This window comes from Dendrobates tinctorius, unplaced genomic scaffold, assembly GCF_039654945.1.
Source record: "Dendrobates tinctorius isolate UK_male_01 unplaced genomic scaffold, ASM3965494v1 ptg000006l, whole genome shotgun sequence".
NCBI lineage: Eukaryota > Metazoa > Chordata > Amphibia > Anura > Dendrobatidae > Dendrobates > Dendrobates tinctorius.
The window spans coordinates 3,395,148-3,416,708 of NW_027361674.1; the positions used below are offsets into that span (position 1 = coordinate 3,395,148).

Below are 21,561 nucleotides of genomic sequence, written 5' to 3' on the forward strand. Positions count from 1 at the left end.
TTCAGAGCAGAGACTGGAAAAGCAGGTTACCATATATAAGCTTGCAGAGTTGAAAACACAGAGATAGCATTCAGGATTAAATGCTTGCTGACATTGAATGGAGACACAGGAGTGGATTCAGAGCAGAGACTGGAAAAGCTGGTTACCATATATAAGCTTGCAGAGTTGAAAACACAGAGATAGCATTCAGGATTAACTGCTTGCTGACATTGAATGGAGACACAGGAGTGGATTCAGAGCAGAGACTGGAAAAGCTGGTTACCATATATAAGCTTGCAGAGTTGAAAACACAGAGATAGCATTCAGGATTAACTGCTTGCTGACATTGAATGGAGACACAGGAGTGGATTCAGAGCAGAGACTGGAAAAGCTGGTTACCATATATAAGCTTGCAGAGTTGAAAACACAGAGATAGCATTCAGGATTAACTGCTTGCTGACATTGAATGGAGACACAGGAGTGGATTCAGAGCAGAGATTGGAAAAGCTGGTTACCAGATATAAGCTTGCAGAGTTGAAAACACAGAGATAGCATAGAGATAGCACAGTGATAGATGCGAGAGAGATAACAGATAGGGGGAAGCATAAGAAGATAGACATGAGATAAATAGAAGATAGAAGAGAGATACAAGCCAGATACAAAATAAATAGGGGAAAGATATAAGATCTATAGATATGAAAAAGATACAAGACAGACAGACATAAAAGAAAGCTATACAGTTCATTGAGCATGGCTGAACACCGTTTCTCTCTGAGAGCGGCACATATAAGGCACACAATGAAATCTACAACACTTAGAAGTAATGTAGATGCTTCACCAACTGGAGGCAACAGAGACATCACACAGAGTATAATACATCTACAAATAATCCCAGAAAACACAAGGTATACTGTACTGAGCCTTCTGTTACCGTTGTGACGCTCCCCCATGTGACCGTATAGGAGGACACTTTGATCTTGCTGAATGCTCCATCAGAGGTGATCTCCTGAACGCTCTCCAAGTGGGTCAGCTCCATGATCAGTTTTATTTTAAGGAATAGTCACGAGATTTTGAAAAAAAAAAAAAAACTAAATCAAACCATGTGGAGCAGGAAGGAAAATATAACTACAGCATAGAAAGTCTTTCGTGCTCCCGAGCTGAACTCCAGGAAAAGTAAATTGTAATTTCACACTGCGGTGGTGTCCGGCCCATTGGCGCACGGCTTTATCAATATGAAAATCTGTCCTTGTGCATGGATCAGCAACCAGTGAATGGAAAAGACTAGTGGATTTTGCCAGCAGTCAGACACCTAATCAAGGCAAGATCAAGCTAGCTGTCAGCTCCCATCAGCGTCATGTCCTGCACAGTCTGTACTAGCTGCGCGAGGTCTGCATGCAGCACATCACATCCCCACCCACCCGCATCTCTGCTGGTAATGTGCGGGCATCTTCCTTTTACATAGCATTTGCATTTATCCAAAGAGAGATTTGAACAAAATGAATTTTCATCAGGTACAAACAATCTCCGGGGACGTGGGGCTTGGTGCACTCACTAATTGAGAAAGCGGCTGTTCAAGAGCTGACAATTTCAAACCATAAGGAATTGGGGAAGAAGACACGTAACGTGCGAGTCGTGGAATTGCAGATGACCGGCCACAGCTATTCATGGAGTGTTCTGGATCTAAATAACTAGAAATATTACTTTCGGGGGCTGAAATTTTCTAATAGAGTGGAAAAGCGGTCAAGGGCCGAGGAAAAGGGGGGCAAGGGCAGAGGAAAAGGGAGAGGCAAGGGGCGAGATAAAGGGCAGAGTACTTGAACTCTAGGGCCACTTACTGAAAGTAGCAATAATTTGTTATAGACCCTTCAAAGAGTCATGCCACATGATTTAGGATAAACCAGACACGCAATTTGACTAACGTGTTTGGGAGTAATCTGGATAGGTGTGACGGCCTCTGATAAGTCCTTTTTAAATTAGGTAAGAGTGGCATAAGTTCCCAGATGACTAAACAATGATTATTATTACAGCCAGGGCTGTGGAGTCGGTAAGCCACAGTTGCGACTCCGACTCCTGGATTTTATCAGGCTCCGACTCCGACTCCGGCTCCGACTCCTTCATAAATGGCCAATTCATAACAACAAATTTACTGTTGTAAAATATTAAACATCGTGCTTATTCAGTTTCTCACCATCATATAAGTAATCAGACCACTTAGAGCAAAAACTACATTTATTAGAATACAATTAGAATATAGCAAATAACTTTTATAAACTTTTCTAAACTGTAAGTAAATATGCAATAAACACTTTTATGCAGTTAATAAGAAGAAATCTATAAATTTGTCCTCAGAAAAAGTATTGCCTCTGTCAGATCCTCCTTCATGGATGCCCTCAAATCTGATCTAATTATTTTGAGAGCAGAGAACAACCTCTCTACACTAACTTGTGTTGGTGGCAAAGCAGTAACCACTCGGGCAACATCTCTGACAATGTCAGGCTACAGAGGAATCGCTTGTTGCACTGTTATTTTTGATGAACGGTCAAATTTCTCAATTTCTTTTAGTGCACATGAAAAATTCTGCTGAAATGTACTGGCTGTGTTCCTTGATGGGGATGACTCTTCTATGCGGGAACGCTTTGCACGGTCCTTGTGATCCAAATATTTTTCGAAATTAAATTCATCAGTTGATGATGAGGGTGAAGATGTGGCAGGACGACCAAATTCTTCTTGTTCCTCCTGACTGTTCTGCAACCCTTTCATCCTTACTGCTATTTCAAACAGAGCTTCTTTTCCTTTACTTAGCTGTTGATCATCTAGAAGAATCCGATGCATTGGGTCTACATAAACAGCTGCCAAAAGAATGTTATTTTGTAATAGTAGCTCCTCTCTCCGTTTCATTGATGTAGCAATGCCACTTGCAATTAACCCTCCTCTTTGGGACAGGCGAAACATCAGGTTCTTCCACTCCTTTAAGAAAATACCTGGAGTTAAGTCCTCTGCTTGTAATTTTTTAGTCACTGTAAATGGGTGCTCTAGCAATTTTTCCAGCTCAGTCACCTGATTCCACTGACTTTCATTTAGCGTCAGTTGAGGGTTAGCCATGTCTACAAGAAAGGTTTTCAGTTCAACCAAGCGCTGAATCATTAAGTAAGTACTGCCCCATCGTGTGGCTTGATCAATAATTGCCCCTTTTCCAGCAAGTCTCTTCAAAATTGAGTCAACTTTAGGGGTTCTGGCAACAGTAGCCAATTTTCTCACCTTTCCAATCAGTGCAGCAGCATGTCCTTCTTGCAGACTGTCTCTTATAGCCAGCTGTAGCGTATGCACAACACAGCACATGTGATGAATGAAAGAACATATTGACACAGTTTCAACAAGATCATCTAAACTATCATGTTGCTGTTCATCTGAAGCAACTTCAGTTTGCTCCTCAGTTACAATACTGTGTTCCTCTATTTCAAACATTTCTGTGTCTGTGGACCCAGAATGTTCTTCTAGCTGCTGGTCACCATCATTACTCTCATTCATTAGCTTAATAGTACTTATCATATTTGAAGCATTGTCAGTTACGACAGAAAGAACTTGCTCTTTTTTAAGTTCATAGTCTTGCAGAACCTTTTCCACCAAGACCTGGAGAAACTCACTGGTGTGATGAGCTTTGGTGTCTTTTACTGCCAATGTCTTGGTAACTATTTCATTTTTGTCACAAACAAATCGGACATTGATGGCAAAATAGTTCACTCTGTGACGTGTGCAGGCATCCATTTTAAGAAACAGAAAGCGTCCCTTGAGAGTTTTTTTAAGTTCTTCCTTTTGTTTAAAAGCTTCTTCGATTACTAATTTTCTAATACTCTCTCTCTCCAGAGAAACACCAAGCTTGCGGGCCATTTCCCCATTCAGACACATAAAAGCTGGTCGTGAAAATAATGAAATAGGCACACTATCCTTTACAACAAGCTCTATGATCTGTTTTTTAAATGTATCTACTGTCATTGTCACAGTAACTTTGTCACTGACAAAATATCTTGCAACTGATGGCTGCAAAGATCTCTGCTCCTTTGTTTGGCTGGAAGAGCTGGGCACTGGTTCATTGGTTTGGATGCAGTCTTTCTCATCCACTGCTTTCAGTACTTCTGGATGAAAGCGCTGTAAATGTCTCTTTAGATTAGAAGCTCTGGTAGGAGCATTTTTATCTTTGCCTGAATATGCACTCATCTTGGCTTCACAGCATTTGTTTTCGTCTGGATCATTTGTCATACACTGACAGACATAATGTTTTCTATCTTGAGTAATGGTGAAATGTTCAAATACAGCTGATTTAATGTGATGCTTCTTTGACATTCTCAGGTTTTTAATTCTGCATTCACAATCCAAATGACAATTGTTTTTCCTAAAAACAATTGTACAAAATTATTGCCAGGTCGTACAACTGATATAGTGGTCAGTAATACTGTTATTATTCCTCATGTACTCACAGTTAACTGATGCAAAGTTTGTTGAAAGGATAATACTTCTTACAGTCTTCCTCTTCTGAGTAGCAGGCAGCTGTGAGATGCTTGGAAGATGCACACCTAGTATGATCTAGTCTAGAGGAGAAGCTTTACTACTAAGAATTTGCAACACATTTTCACTTTCATACATTGTAAGTAGGGGGGTTGGGGCAGCATGAGGTTAACCAAGTATAAGATTAGATAAGGGCAGTGGAGAACAGTGACACACAAGAAGTAAGAAATGTCTCTATCTCCAGCAGAACTGCTTATCACTGTTGTTCATAGTTTGATAGAACATATATATTTGAGTAACATTTATAAAATTCATATGAAAGTTCAATTATGAAATATTAATACATTTTTTTTATAGCTGGAGTCGGAGTCGGTACATTTCTACCGACTCCGACTCCAGCCAAAACTAACTCCGACTCCGACTCCACGACTCCGACTCCACAGCCCTGATTACAGCTCCTGAAGGTAAAGTCCTCTACACGTCACATATGCCACAATAGCAAATGCACCAGCCACCCCCTCTTGCACCTGGCTATTTTGGGGAACCCTAGGTCCATTCTTAGATCCCATTTTCAGAAATAATAATCAGGGCTGTGGAGTCGGAGTCGGTGCTTATTTTGGTGGAGTCGGAGTTGGTATAAAATGGACCGACTCCTAAAATATATAAATTGTGTACAGTAGTTCAATGCAGAATGTGCCGAATATTTTTTCATAGGAATTTGGGAAAGTTAGGAAATGTCCTATAAATGACTGTTCTATTCCTGATCTAAGGCTACATTCACACACAGCGTTTTTCCTGCGTTTTTTGAGGATACATTTTTCAGCTGCAAAAGCAGATCAGCTTTTTAAAAAACCGCATCACCTGAAAGATTTTTGAGCTCATAGATAATGTTTTCAATAGCAAAAGCAGATTAGAAATCTGCTCTATATATCCATTTATCCATATCTGTCTATCCATATCATATCTGTACCAAAAAGAATGAAAGCCGGAGAGCACACAGACTAACACTCCTTTTTTTTTTTTTTTTTTTTAGCACCAGTCAGGTACACCTCATACCTGCCCAAAAGGATGCCCAGTAACACATCAACATCAATTGATAGTTGGAATAAATAGACTGCATTCATCACCACATCTTAAGGTGAAGGCTTTATTTTCAAGTGTAGGGGTGTGCAGTATGAGCTTCTGCAGCAGCTGAGGTGTGCAGTATGAGGTCCTGTGGAACAGTATGAGGTTCTGCCCCCCTCCAGGTTTTATATTCTAGGTTCTTCAAAGTAGTCACCTTTTGCTTTGATTACTGCTTTGCACACTCTTGGCATTCTCTTGATGAGCTTCAAGAGGTAGTCACCGGAAATGGTTTTCACTTCACAGGTGTGCCCTGTCAGGTTTAATAAGTGGGATTTCTTGCCTTATAAATGGGGTTGGGACCATCAGTTTTGTTGTGCATAAGTCTGGTGGATACACAGCTGATAGTCCTACTGAATAGACTGTTAGAATTTGTATTATGGCAAGAAAAAAAGCAGCCAAGTAAAGAAAAACGAGTGGCCATCATTACTTTAAGAAATGAAGGTCAGTCAGTCCGAAAAATTGGGAAAAGTTTGAAAGTGTCCCCAAGTGCAGTGGAAAAAACCATCAAGCGCTACAAAGAAACTGGCTCACATGAGGACCGCCCCAGGAAAGGAAGACCAAGAGTCACCTCTGCTGCAGAGGATAAGTTCATCCGAGTCACCAGCCTCAGAAATCGCAGGTTAACAGCAGCTCAGATTAGAGACCAGGTCAATGCCACACAGAGTTCTAAGCAGCAGACACATCTCTACAACAACTGTTAAAAGGAGACTTTGTGCAGCAGGCCTTCATGGTAAAATAGCTGCTAGGAAACCACTGCTAAGGACAGGCATCAAGCAGAAGAGACTTGTTTGGGCTAAAGAACACAAGGAATGGACATTAGACCAGTGGAAATCTGTGGTTTGGTCTTTTGAGTCCACATTTGAGATCTTTGGTTCCAACCACCGTGTCTTTGTGCGAGGCAGAAAAGTTGCATGGATGGACTCTACATGCCTAGTTCCCACAGTGAAGCATGGAGGAGGAGGTGTGATGGTGTGGGGGTGCTTTGCTGGTGACACTGTTGGGGATTTATTAAAAATTGAAGGCATACTGAACCAGCATGACTACCACGGCATCTTGCAGCGGCATGCTATTCCCATCCGGTTTGCGTTTAGTTGGACCATCATTTATTTTTCAACAGGACAATGACCCCAAACACACCTCCAGGCTGTGTAAGGGCTATGTGACCAAGAAGGAGAGTGATGGGGTGCTACGCCAGATGACCTGGCCTCCACAGTCACCAGACCTGAACCCAATTCAGATGGTTTGGGGTGAGCTGGACCGCAGAGTAAAGGCAAAAGGGCCAACAAGTGCTAAGCATCTCTGGGAACTCCTTCAAGACTGTTGGAAGACCATTTCCGGTGACTACCTCTTGAAGCTCATCAAGAGAATGCCAAGAGTGTGCAAAGCAGTAATCAAAGCAAAAGGTGGCTTCTTTGAAGAACCTAGAATATAAGACATATTTTCAGTTGTTTCACACTTTTTTGTTAATTATATAATTCCACATGTGTTAATTCATAGTTTTGATGCCTTCAGAGTGAATCTACAATTTTCATAGTCATGAAAATAAAGAAAACTCTTTTTGAATGAGGTGTATCCAAACTTTTGGTCTGTACTCTATATATGTAATCGATATTACATAGTGTATTACATATTTACAATTTATTACAGTTTTTTGTGTTCTAAAGTTGGATTCCAATAAATAGATATGTTCTATCTAAATATCTTGATTATTGGATCATAAAAATGATTTAATGTCTGATGTACACATTGTACTACAATAAATTTTTCACTTAAATATAAGCAATATATGCGGGAGTCGGTGTAAGGTGTAAGGGAAATTGAGGAGTCGGAGTCGCAGGTTTGGCTTACCGACTCCACAGCCCTGATAATAATGTCACATTTACCAAAAAAAAAAAAATATGTCTTTGCTGGCAATTGTTTGTCCGCCCAAATGATATGACCTGACACTAGAATTATAGTTTAAAGCCATAAAAAAACACAGCCACACATTTCAGAAAACAGCTTAACCGAGGTGGCAAAGCCCTTAACAAAGGGAATCAACGCTGTTCTCGTATAGCGGGCACAGACATGCGCTGTTTTAATTACCTGAGTGCAAAATATCATGGTGCCATGCCACGTCGGATTGGCTGCTGCGCAGAATGAAAAGTACACGACTTGCAGGAAAAGTTACTTTCTAACCCTGCACAAGAAGTTATGTAACTTAATTAATTTTTAATTTCCTTCCGGCATCGATTTAGTAATTCAAGCCTTGTCGTTGCCAAAATAAACCCGAAATATGCACGCGACTGCCGTGCCTGTATCTAAGCAAGTGTTAGACCGTAGGAAGACGTTTCCAACCCGCACGAATGTAGGTAAAATAGTGTGCTAAACGGTGGGTCCACAGACCTAACAGTGCCCAACCTGCATCTGTCGGGCTAGCATATATATATATATATATATATATATATATATATATATATATATATATATATATATAGCTAGAAATCTATAGATTACTTAAGGGAGCATAACCTTCTATAGTCAGCAAAAACCCTCAAAGTGGTTCACATTTATTTAGCACCAAACGTGAAACTATACATTAAAGTCCATAAATCAATCGATACCAGGGGCTAAATATTCCTAACAAGTGGTGGTGAAATCAGAGAATATATACAATAAAAGTAAAGCAAAGTCTAACAGAAGGAGATCGCTGGGAAAAGCACAAACTACCGTAATAGAAAGTCCCAAGCCATCATATAAAAGCCACCTAAACAGTCAAAAACATAAAAGGCCAATAGAAGATATCAGGTGACTACAATTTTCTGCAGCCTCAGAAGGACAAGGTGGGCTGGGACTTATGGTGCTTAACTACAGGAAAGCCACAAGTTGGAGAAAATGACTGTAAACTATGTCCACGTACAAAGTCCTTTAAAAGGGTGGTCCCACCTTAAACATTTATGGCACATCCACAGAATATGCTGTAAGTGTCTGATAGGCGCTTGTCCCACAGGTGGGATTCAGATCTATCTCCAGAAAGGGGGTGCCCCCCCGCCAGGGCAGAGCAGCAGTGCGCCTGCGCCGGAGCCACGACGGGAAGCCAAGAAGAGGACGTCACCGCTACAAGATGGGAGGCGCTGGACCGGACCGCGACACCCATTGGACCAAAACCGGACCGGACTGCCCCCCGGTGAGTATAACTCGTTTTTCTTCTTTCAGGTTACATCGGGGGCTTATCTACAGGTTACATCGGGGGCTTATCACGTCGGGAGACGTGACTGCTCTACCCGGCCTCCGGCGATACACTGACAGAAGGTAATCGCTCCCGCAGTCTATCACTGAGCTGCCGTTAGAGAGTTCACCAGGGTTCATCAGCTCCGGTGCTCTCACTCACGGCACCGCTGAATGAGAAGCGGAGCTGATCAGCTGATGAACTCTACATGTGAGATCACCGTGGGACACTCGGTATTAAATGGACTACGTTGTAAAGGTGAGAATATGTTGGTTTATTATTTTTGATTGTTTGCAGGAGACACGGGCATCGGGGATTAGACTTCGGTGAGTGTTTATTTTGTATCTGAATATGTATGTAATAAAAAAAAAAATGTTATTTATTTTTTTTTTATTTACAATTGAACACAGGTGCTGGACGATGAGACTATTCTCCCATTATCGGCTCATGTGGTCACTGTTATATGTGACAGAAGACATAGCCAGATGAAAGTAGTAGTCCCATCAGACGACACCTAAGTACAAATAACTACGGGCTGTTCGTCGCATGAGTACACATGCAGACACACACAGACACACGCACATATTCTTCGCTCACACACATTCTCCGCCCACACACTTTTCCTCCATGTGATATCATTATCTTTGACAATTCTGCAGCGCTTTCGGCAGCAAATCTGCAGCAAATATGCAAATCTTTTTAGGCTAGTTTCACACTAGCATTTTTTTGCCAGCAGCGCATGCCGCCGCTATGCCCCACCCCCTGCCCGCCCCCTCCGGTCATCTCCGCCTAGTATCGCACACGGCTGCATGCGATCTGCACACCCTATCTTTAGCATAGGGTGCGCAGACCGTGCGCTAGTAGAATTTAGCGTGCGCTGCGCCCTTTTGACGGTGCTCCGAGCGCTCCAAAATGAAACATGGTGCGTTCGGCGCGCACCGTCAAAAGGAAGCAGCGCATCACATGCAGCCGTGTGCGATACTAGGCGGAGATGACTGGAGGGGGTCGGGCAGGGGGCAGGGCTTAGCAGCGGCGTGCGCTGCTGGCAAAAAACGCTAGTGTGAAACCAGCCTTACACCTGCGTTTTTGCAGCAGATTTGACTGACTCCATGAGTCAAAAAAGCTGCATAAACGCAAAAAAATTGACATGCTGCAGAAAATAAAAGGCTGCGAATAAGTATGGAGATTTCCGGATCATGTGCACAACACTTCAGCATTGTCATCAATAAGAATTGCATTAGTATTCCATTGAATTTTTGAACCATTTACGTGTGTAAAAAAATGCAGCGAAAACGCATCAAAAACGCATCCTGTGCACATAGCCTAAGAAAAGCCAGGACACCATGGTGGGATCACAGGCAACCTGCACGTCATGGTGGCAGTAATGAGCCCCGGCAGAGGCCCAATCATCAAATACAATAGTTTAAGTGATAACTTGTCTTACCCCATTTTCAAGACGCTTCTCTCCAGTCAGTCCATTCCTCTGATTTGGAGCCTGACGAGCAGCTGAAAATAAGAAGGAGAAAAAAATAAAATTAAAACCTACAAGTTGGCACACTTTTATTTATTTTTTAAGTGACCTGTGAAAGAAAAGATTGTAACGTGAAATTATGAAAAAAAAAACATTTTCTTTACCAATTAAAGAAAAATATGACACCTAGAAATGAATAAGAATAGAAATGTATGAGAGAATATGTTGTACTGCTGCCCCCCACTCCAGACGCAGGATCGCCTCCCCTTCAAGAGCTATTGTTCTCATAGTTGTAAAAGAATGTTAGTCCTTTATTGTCATTTTATTCCTTTTACCCAAAATAGGACAAATGTATTTTTGTAGCAGCTGTGGCTCCAGATCCCACACGAAACCACAGAATTTGAGTCAATGCTAAAACTCTGTTTATTTGTTTAAATATTTTTATTAAAGTTTCAAGTATAGAGGAAAGGGTAAATGGACAAAGTAAAAAGTAGAGAACTCTACTCTACGTGTTACATCACACATTAAATAAAATTGTTTAATACAAGTAGTGTACATAAGAAACAAATATAATACATCGCTTGAATGCAATCCTCTCAAAAAAGGAACCAACATTGTCATATTGAGTTTACAGTAGAGTGTTAGATAACATAAATTAAGAAAATTTCAAATTCCAAACATCCCATTTAGTGTGATATTTATGGAGAGTACCATTAATAAAGGCAAATCTTTTCTCCATAGAATTATGAGTCCGTAATTTACCTAAAATGTCAGCAAAAGAAGGTAAATCAGTTTTAAGCCACCAGAAAGCTATAGCATTTTTGGTCACCAAAAAAGTATGTATCATTACAAATCGAATAACAGGATTTATTTCTTCTGTGCCCAAAGAAAGTAATGCCATTTGTGGGGTGACCTTCACTGCGTTGTCAGAGAGAGTATTTATATGATTCGTAACTTCTTTCCACAATCTCTTCAATTTAGGACAGCTCCAGAAAATGTGGTACAGGTTACCTGGTAAACCACAATTCCTCCAGCATAGAGGGGAGTATTTATTATCTATATGAGCTAACCTAATCGGAGTGTAATGCCATCTAATAACTCTGTTTATTTGAAGGTCCCAGCACAACAAAAAGAATGACACCCGTCTTGTAGTTATCTGATATGCCAGCGCTGAGAAATCAAGCTTAGAAGTCACATACAAATTAGCCTGAAAGTGCACCGACACGCCCCCAATGCACTTTCAACTCAGTCTGGAAGGGCACTGGGGGCGTGTTCAGGCTAATTTGCATATTACTTCTAAGCTTGATTTCTCAGCGCTGGCACGTGGGATTACTACAAGGTATCATTTTCTTGTCGTTATATGTCCCATACAGGAATACGACCAGTTTTAGTAGAACAATAAACTAGGGCGGCTCCCTATTAAGATGAAGTGTGGATTTTCTGAGGCAGAAATCTAGTGCTGATTCTTTGATTGTGCAGACGCTTAATAATTAGCCCTGGAGACTAAAGCGACTTTCAGTAGCAAGCTACCTGTTTCTGCACTAATTTATCCTGTGGTGAGACCAAAATCAGCACAGAAAATGGACAACTCACCAACACATTGGAAGAATTTAAAAGGGTGAAACATGCAGCAAATCAGCAAATTTTGCCAAGGATTAGCGTTAGTTTTGCAGAAAAGTCAGAAGAGGATTCGCTGCGGGCAACTGCACCGCCACCTGGCAGCACGCCGTTTATACATTATTGCCTTTTAATGCAGTGGTAAATTTCCATATCACATTTATTTGGAGTTTACACAAGAAAGGGATCCAGTGGCCAAACCTAGAAAGAAGTCAGCAGAATCAGAAGCTCTTCCTACCGCAGCTCCACGTACATGACAAGTCCCAACAGTGGCACCAGCGCACGGGTGACACGGGGCAGGGCTCTGCTACACATCAAGTGTTAAAGTGTCCTAATAATAAAAGTGCTGGCAGCCTGCCAGGCCAGAGGATACAACAAAGGCGCACATTCCTGCTCCAGCCATTATGACGCTACTACTCTTACTGACGGGGAGACACTCGTTTTTTTCCAGGAAGCCGGAACATAAATGCGCCATTCATCACAAGACCCGTCTATAAAAAAACAAGCAGGGCACAAGAGAATAAGCGTGCCAGCAAGATGTATAATACCTCCGTACGGTCACCGGTCTTCCCAAACTCATGTCCAGGAAGAGTGGCGTATTGCAGCTCATTCCCAACCAAGAGTCCAAGCTGCAATGCAAGACATGGCCATAGCAAAAGGTGGCGCTGTTTTTGTTTTTTTTTGGTACAAATCCCAATATTTCAGATCTCAGACAGGAGTTGCTGGTGGCTGTATACCGTGCATCATGGCGCTCCCTAGTACCAGTTTGATAGGAAGTTTTTCAGCACGATGAAATGCTTACCCTGTTCATTGCTTTCCGATGGGAAATCATCATGACGTAGGAAGAACTTCACCTCCTCCTTTCGGGGACCCCATTTTTGCAAGTGCTCGAACATCAGGTGATCAAAAGGCAAAGGTCGTTCTAGAAAAAAAACAAAACAATAATTGCAAAAATACAGAAGAAATGAGATTTCAGATTCACTGCAAGTTTCATAAATGGACCCTAACAGTGTACAGTTTATAGAAACACTGGTTTTTTACATTATAAGCATTAATTGTGAAGAGACGCGACAGAGGCAGCAAATCTCAGGACGAGGGCCCGGAGCACAAGAGCTTACAATCCATGAGGAAAGAGGGAGGTGGTGGATACCGGGGAGTAAAGAGGTTAGTGTCTGGGGGATAACTGTGGGATAGGCCGGCTTCACACGCCCATACATGAGGCCGATGAGTTCGGGTCAGGAAACCCGTGACCAGTCCATACGTTTTTAAATCAGATCATTTTTTTATTGATTATTTGATTTTATAAACAATTACATACATTATAGGACATACACAAACTGAATAAACAAGTTTAACCCTTACAGTTTATATAGTCCTATACCTGCCACGCTAGTCCATGCCAAACAAAGTTATCAATTTTGTCCAAATGAAGATTTTCCCACAGACTGGTGACACATCATTAAATACAGGGATTATACCAACACTAGTATTGGCTGTATGTTCACTAACATGTTGGTATCTATATGTCCTCAACATAGAATATTTAAAAAGCCGAAATAGCCAAACGGTCTAGAACAGTTATTCTGAGTAGGTTCCCAGATGCCACCCCAGGGGGGACCAGCCGCAGTTCCCATAGAGTTATCAACTTTTTTATTGAGTTCCTTTTAGTGTAAGTACCTCTCTCCAGGCATATGGTATTAATTTTAGCTTTCAATGCCTCCAATGTTAGGGAATTATGGTCTAACCCAGGGGTCTCCAATACGCGACCCCTGAAGCTGGCATATGCGGCCCGCGGTGCACCACATGTCTCACTCCCTGAGGCAGGGGGAAGGCACGCATTCAGGAGCAGCGATGGCATTGGCTGTTCTGTGTGCACACACTGCACAGGACCTGTGATGAGGTCACAGGTTGGGGAGGAGTCAGGGGTCACATGATCAGGGGCCCCAGTGTGTGCAGGATGCTGCCGACTGTGTGCTGGTTGTCATGGTACTGGTTGAAGGTAAGCTTATGCGTGGGGTCAGGAGGGGTTGGATGGGGCGGAGCCGCGTGTGTACGAGGCGTACGGGGCGGAGCCGCGTGTGTACGAGGCGTACGGAGCGGAGCCGCGTGTGTACGAGGCGTACGGAGCGGAGCCGCGTGTGTACGAGGCGTACGGAGCGGAGCCGCGTGTGTACGAGGCGTACGGAGCGGAGCTGCGTGTGTACGAGGCGTACGGAGCGGAGCCGCGTGTGTACGAGGCGTACGGAGCGGAGCCGCGTGTGTACGAGGCGTACGGAGCGGAGCCGCGTGTGTACGAGGCGTACGGAGCGGAGCCGCGTGTGTACGAGGCGTACGGAGCGGAGCCGCGTGTGTGCGAGGTGTACGGAGAGGAGCCATGTGTGTGCGAGGTATACGGAGAGGAGCCGCGTGTACGAGGTGTACGGAGCAGAGCCGCGTGTGTACGAGGTGTACGGAGCGGAGCCGCGTGTGTACGAGGTGTATTAAGTTTGAAAGGAATGCAGCCCCCCAGCTCAAATTTTTTTTATGTGCGGCCCATTTACTCTGCCGAGTTTGAGACCCCTGGTCTAACCAGTGTTAACAATTTCCTGGCCAGAAACGGTATTCTCATAATGGCGGTAGTCACAGCGGATCTCAAATCTACCCCCACCCCCAGAAGGCCCAATAGGAACACCCTAGGATCAAGTTGCATGTGTATCCCAAATACTCATTTAATCAGGGAGGTCACCCCCATCCAGTAGTGACCTATATCAACACATTCCCATAGCATATGCATCAGATGGGCCCCATTCATACCGCATCTTAGACACGAGTCTTCAGTCCGAGCCCCAATTTTAAACAATATAATAGGGGTCTTATATACCCCGTGGATAAGGAAAATTTGGGACATTCTCTGGGTCTCAGATAAAGATAGTCTAGGTGTTCTTTCTAGTATTTCATTGTTCTTCAGATATGGGGCCAACATCCTCTTCCCACTTTGATCAGACCAACATGGGATGCTTATCTAGATGTAAGGGTAATAATATCCTGTAAATGGAGGAAATACGGACCTTTGTATTAGATGTTATAGTGATTAAATCTAAGATATAGTGATTAGTGATATGTACCTTAGTAGTCTTAATTTGTGTCTGGAAGGCATGAAGAAGCTGCAAACACTGATAGAAGGCTCTATGTGGAATGTCAAACCCAGAGCGAATCTGATCAAAACTTTGGATTGATCCGTCACATATTAATTGGGTCAATAGCAAAATCCCTCTGTGTTCCCATTCACCGAAGCCCTCTTGTTTAGCTATTTCGCATAGTTTAGAATTGTGCCACAGAAAGGCATAGTTTGTGAATTCCTTGATACAGAGAATGTCCTTGCCCCTATCCCAGATTTTATAGATCAAATTTAGAGTATGAACCGTTGACTAATTTTCCCTGAGGAAACCAGTCTCAAGAGCGAATAGTGGTATTTCCCATTTAATGCCCTCCTTTATTAGCTGATCGAAAGCTCCACAGTGGTCAGCTGTACCCTAGCCGTGAAACTGCTGTAGCTGCGAGGCTATGACGTACAACCAAGCGTTTAGTACTGCTAGGCCCCCATTATCCTATTTGCTTTGCAGGGTTTCAAGTTTAATTCTGGGTTGCTGTTTTTTCCAGATGAGTTCTCGAAACAGCCCATGTATTTTATGAAAGAAAGACATAGGAATCCAAATCGGGACCAGTCCATACTTGGAGGTCCACCAAACAGGCCGTGAATTGCGAATGTATGAAGCTGGCCAAAAATCCAGGCGTAAATTTCTGAAATGTTAGCAGCCCGGCTGTACAGATGCTTAAAACAGTAGCTGTTAGAAATTAAACTGATAATCTGGGGCAGTGCATCCCAGTTAAATGATGCAGCACAAGAGAAGTTTTGGAGATGACAGAAGGAGATTCTAATTATGACTAAACTTAGTCTTGGATCAATGGCAAAATGGAGAGCACTGGTAAGGTCGTACAGATGCAGAAAGGTAGGGCGGTCCAGCACTGTGGAGAGGACAGGCAGGGTGGTAGACAGAAAAAAAGAGAAGATGTAGGGCTGTGCAGGCCTCTGTAGAGGACAGGTAGGGTGGTAGACAGAAAGGAGGAGATGTTTGGCGGTGCAGTACTGAGGAGAGGACAGGTAGAGTGGAAGACAGATGAGGAGGAGATATAGGGCGATGCAGCACTGTGGAAAGGACAGGTAGGGTGGGAGCCAGATACAAAAAAATGAGATGTAGGGTGGTGCAGCACTGTGGAGAAGACAGGTAGTGGTAGACAGATGAGGAGGAGATGTAGGGCAGTAGGGCAGTGCAGCATGGTGGAGAGGATAGGTAAGATGGAAGACAAAGAAAAAGATGTTTTGTGGGTCAGCTCTGTTGAGAGGACAGGTAGGGTGGTAGAAAGATAAAGGTGGAGATGTAGGGCGGTGCAGCACTGTGGAGAGGACAGGTAGGGTGGGAGACAGATAAAAAAAGGAGATGTTGGAAGGTTCAGCACTGTGATGAAGACAGGTATGGTGGTAGATAGATGAGGAGGAGATGTAGGGCAGTGAAGCACGGTGGAGAGGACGGGTAGTGGTAGACAGATGAGGAGGAGATGTAGGGCAGTGCAGCATGGTGGAGAGGATAGGTAGGTTGGAAGACAAATAAAGAAAAAGATGTTTGGAGGGTCAGCTCTGTTGAGAGGACAGGTAGGGTGGTAGAAAGATAAATGAGGAGATGTAGGGCGGTACAGGACTCTGTAGAGGATAGGTAGGGTGGGAGACAGATAAAAAAGGAGATGTAGGGTGGAGAAGCACTAGGGAGAGGACGAGTAGGATGGTAGATAGATGAGGAGGAGAATAGGGCAGTACAGCATGGTGGAGAGGACGGGTAGGGTGGTAGACATATGAGGAGGAGACGTAGGGTAGTGCAGCCTGGTGGAAAGGACGGGTTTGGTGTTAAAAAGATAAAGGAGGATGGTGGTGAATCAGTGTGAAGAGGACACGTAGGGTGGTAGATAGAGATAGGAGATGTAGGGCAGTCCAGAACAGTGGCAAGGACGGGTTGGGTGGTAGACAGATGTTGAGATGTAAGGCGGTGCAGAACTCTGTAGGGAAAGGTAGGGTGGTAGACATAAAGAAGGAGATGTTTGGTGGTTTAGGTCTGTGGAGAAGACGGGTCGGGTTGTAAACAGATGAGGAGGAGGTGTAAGGCGGTGCAGCACTGTGGAAACTTTTGTGGCACAGGGCGACAGGTTTATATTGTATTGTACTGTACTGTAGAGGAGTTACCAATGTGGTGACTGGCACAGGGTAGAGTCATCGGGGTAATAGTTGGACTAAGGGATGAGTCCGACTTATATTTTCTTCTACTCTAGCCTCCTTGTAAAATCATGATTGGAAACATGAAGCATTTTTGATTTTCAGTTGTTACACAGAACGCGCACGACACATTGCAGGATGGATGATCAAACTATTTTTCCCCGCTTAGCTGGTGCAGAGTGGTATACATAAGTCGGAGGAGGAACACTGGAAACAGAACGTCTCCTGTAAGTTTACAGCATTAAATTAAATTTTGGAGAAAAAAAAGTCCTGTATAAACTCCGTGTCTTTGGTGACCTTGACTGTCTCCGCTTATCGCAAACATTAACAGCTGTCTGGCCGCGATGAGCTGCAGAGCCTCCAACCATATTTATTATGTTCAAAAACCATTACCAGAGTGAGTCATCAGGACGGTGAAGAGGGGGAAGAAAAATCGTCAAAAATACATGAGTCAACCAGGCTGCGTTTCTGATTTTGTAAAGGTTCTGTCAGGAAGCGACTCGAGCGCTCAGAAGAGACGAGGCGCTAATGCATTTCAGCAGCAAACATCTGGAAGCCGGAGCCCCCCAGCGCTGACGAACTCAAAAACATTAAATGCCTCCGAGGAGAGGGAGACGAGGGGCCGCACGGTGCCCAGCCTATCTGATCTAAGTGTCCCTTACATTACATGCGGCAGAGCGGGAATTATTAGACGTATTCATCCAAATTGCTATTTGGAACAGAAAAATTATTCAGCAGTAATTATTGAGGCAAACAGCAGCCGAGTCCAAGTATAGAAGCCACATTGTGCCAACCCAGGGATTAGGGTTCATACTCACTGGCGATAAAATCGGACGATTGCACTCCGATTTAAAATCGGATTGCACTCTGACCAATGTTAGTCAATGGGTGACATCTCACTTGCAATTTTTTTTCCCCATCCAAAATCGGACCCCGAAAAAAAAATCGCAGCATGCTGCGATTTTCGCCAATGCAAGTCAATGGGTGAAATTAAAAAAACGGACCATCCGTTTTAAACGGATACATTACCATTCTGTGGCATAGAACACTGTAAATGGTCCTGTAAACGACTGTAGAAAAATAGTTGCTGCGAAAAAAACAGATTGCAAACGGATGCAAAACGGATAGAAAACGGAAGATTAAAAATCGCATAGATATCGCATGACACTCGCATAGCACTACACTCTTTTCTACAGTCCAGAAATCGGACCATTTTTTAAATCGCCAGTGAGTATGAGCCCTTACAGTCACTATGTGAGGATTTACCTCCAGGTACACCAATAACGGTCCAGGTATAGACCCCCACGGCACGCCAGGTATACACCCATAACGGGCATGTATACTTCGCATCCACAATTGTGATTGCTTCCTGCTCGATCCCCTGGTAGCTCAAAGTCTATCTGCAGGATCTCATGTCCATTTGCTAGTTTTGGTGTCTACACGTAAAATCTCACAACACACTGGGACAGTATCTGGGTGCAGCACCTCATATGCCCCTGCTGGTAACAATATCTGGGTGCAGCACCTCATATGCCCCTGCTGGTAACAATATCTGGGTGCAGCACCTCATATGCCCCTGCTGGTAACAATATCTGGGTGCAGCACCCCATATGCCCCTGCTGGTAACAATATCTGGGTGCAGCGCCTCATATGCTCCTGCTGGTAACAATATCTGGGTGCAGCACCTCATATGCTCCTACTGGTAACAATATCTGGGTGCAGCACCCCATATGCTCCTGCTGGTAACAATATCTGGGTGCAGCACCCCATATGCTCCTGCTGGTAACAATATCTGGGTGCAGCGCCCCATATGCCCCTGCTGGTAACAATATCTGGGTGCAGCGCCTCATATGCTCCTGCTGGTAACAATATCTGGGTGCAGCACCTCATATGCTCCTACTGGTAACAATATCTGGGTGCAGCACCCCATATGCTCCTGCTGGTAACAATATCTGGGTGCAGCACCCCATATGCTCCTGCTGGTAACAATATCTGGGTGCAGCGCCCCATATGCTCCTGCTGGTAACAATATCTGGGTGCAGCACCTCATATGCTCCTGCTGGTAACAACATCTGGATGCAGCACCCCATATGCTCCTGCTGGTAACAACATCTGGGTGCAGCACCCCATATGCACCTGCTGGTAACAATATCTGGGTGCAGCACCCCATATGCACCTGCTGGTAACAATATCTGGGTGCAGCGCCCCATATGCACCTGCTGGTAACAATATCTGGGTGCAGCGCCCCATATGCTCCTGCTGGTAACAATATCTGGGTGCAGCACCCCATATGCTCCTGCTGGTAACAATATCTGGGTGCAGCACCTCATATGCTCCTGCTGGTAACAATATCTTCGTGCAGCGCCCCATATGCTCCTGCTGGTAACAATATCTAGGTGCAGCGCCCCATATGCTCCTGCTGGTAACAATATCTGGGTGCAGCACCCCATATGCACCTGCTGGTAACAATATCTGGGTGCAGCGCCCCATATGCTCCTGCTGGTAACAATATCTGGGTGCAGCACCCCATATGCTCCTGCTGGTAACAATATCTGGGTGCAGCACCTCATATGCTCCTGCTGGTAACAATATCTGGGTGCAGCGCCCCATATGCTCCTGCTGGTAACAATATCTAGGTGCAGCGCCCCATATGCTCCTGCTGGTAACAATATCTGGGTGCAGCACCCCATATGCACCTGCTGGTAACAATATCTGGGTGCAGCGCCCCATATGCTCCTGCTGGTAACAATATCTGGGTGCAGCGCCCCATATGCAGCTGCTGGTAACAATATCTGGGTGCAGCGCCCCATATGCAGCTGCTGGTAACAATATCTGGGTGCAGCGCCCCATATGCTCCTGCTGGTAAAAATATCTGGGTGCAGCACCTCATATGCTCCTGCTGGTAACAATATCTGGATGCAGCACCCCATATGCTCCTGCTGGTAACAATATCTGGGTGCAGCACCCCATATGCACCTGCTGGTAACAATATCTGGGTGCAGCGCCCCATATGCACCTGCTGGTAACAATATCTGGGTGCAGCGCCCCATATGCACCAGCTGGTAACAATATCTGGGTGCAGCGCCCCATATGCTCCTGCTGGTAACAATATCTGGGTGCAGCACCCCATATGCTCCTGCTGGTAACAATATCTGTGTGCAGCGCCCCATATGCTCCTGCTGGTAACAATATCTAGGTGCAGCGCCCCATATGCTCCAGCTGGTAACAATATCTGGGTGCAGCACCCCATATGCACCTGCTGGTAACAATATCTGGGTGCAGCACCCCATATGCTCCTGCTGGTAACAATATCTGGGTGCAGCGCCCCATATGCAGCTGCTGGTAACAATATCTGGGTGCAGCGCCCCATATGCAGCTGCTGGTAACAATATCTGGGTGCAGCGCCCCATATGCTCCTGCTGGTAACAATATCTGGGTGCAGCACCCCATATGCTCCTGCTGGTAACAATATCTGGGTGCAGCGCCCCATATGCCCCTGCTGGTAACAATATCTGGGTGCAGCACCCCATATGCACCTGCTGGTAACAATATCTGGGTGCAGCACCCCATATGCTCCTGCTGGTAACAATATCTGGGTGCAGCGCCCCATATGCTCCTGCTGGTAACAATATCTGGGTGCAGCGCCCCATATGCTCCTGCTGGTAACAATATCTGGGTGCAGCGCCCCTTATGCAGCTGCTGGTAACAATATCTGGGTGCAGCGCCCCATATGCAGCTGCTGGTAACAATATCTGGGTGCAGCGCCCCATATGCTCCTGCTGGTAACAATATCTGGGTGCAGCACCCCATATGCTCCTACTGGTAACAATATCTGGGTGCAGCACCCCATATGCACCTACTGGTAACAATATCTGGGTGCAGCACCCCATATACACCTGCTGGTAACAATATCTGGGTGCAGCGCCCCATATGCACCTGCTGGTAACAATATCTGGGTGCAGCGCCCCATATGCAGCTGCTGGTAACAATATCTGGGTGCAGCGCCCCATATGCACCTGCTGGTAACAATATCTGGGTGCAGCACCCCATATGCACCTGCTGGTAACAATATCTGGGTGCAGCGCCTCATATGCTCCTATTGGTAACAATATCTGGGTGCAGCACCTCATATGCTCCTGCTGGTAACAATATCTGGATGCAGCACCCCATATGCTCCTGCTGGTAACAATATCTGGGTGCAGCACCCCATATGCACCTGCTGTTAACAATATCTGGGTGCAGCACCCCATATGCTCCTGCTGGTAACAATATCTGGGTGCAGCACCCCATATGCTCCTACTGGTAACAATATCTGGGTGCAGCACCCCATATGCTCCTACTGGTAACAATATCTGG

The 21,561-nt window shown here is 44.6% G+C and overlaps 1 protein-coding gene across 2 annotated transcripts in view; it reads right to left on the minus strand.

Annotated features, from left to right (window-relative positions):
- PPP1R13B (protein phosphatase 1 regulatory subunit 13B) overlaps positions 1 to 21,561 on the minus strand; it is a 145,274-nt gene that overhangs the window by 55,166 nt on the left and 68,547 nt on the right. Inside the window, exons 3-4 of one of the 2 annotated variants that reach the window (XM_073570165.1) lie at positions 12,706 to 12,825; positions 10,260 to 10,321 (exon numbers count right to left, since the gene is read on the minus strand). In XM_073570165.1, coding sequence (XP_073426266.1) covers positions 10,260 to 10,321; positions 12,706 to 12,825 — 182 coding nt within the window. Of the gene's footprint in view, positions 1 to 910; positions 1,031 to 10,259; positions 10,322 to 12,705; positions 12,826 to 21,561 lie in introns of those variants that run through there. The other variant, XM_073570186.1, reaches the window with a different exon arrangement.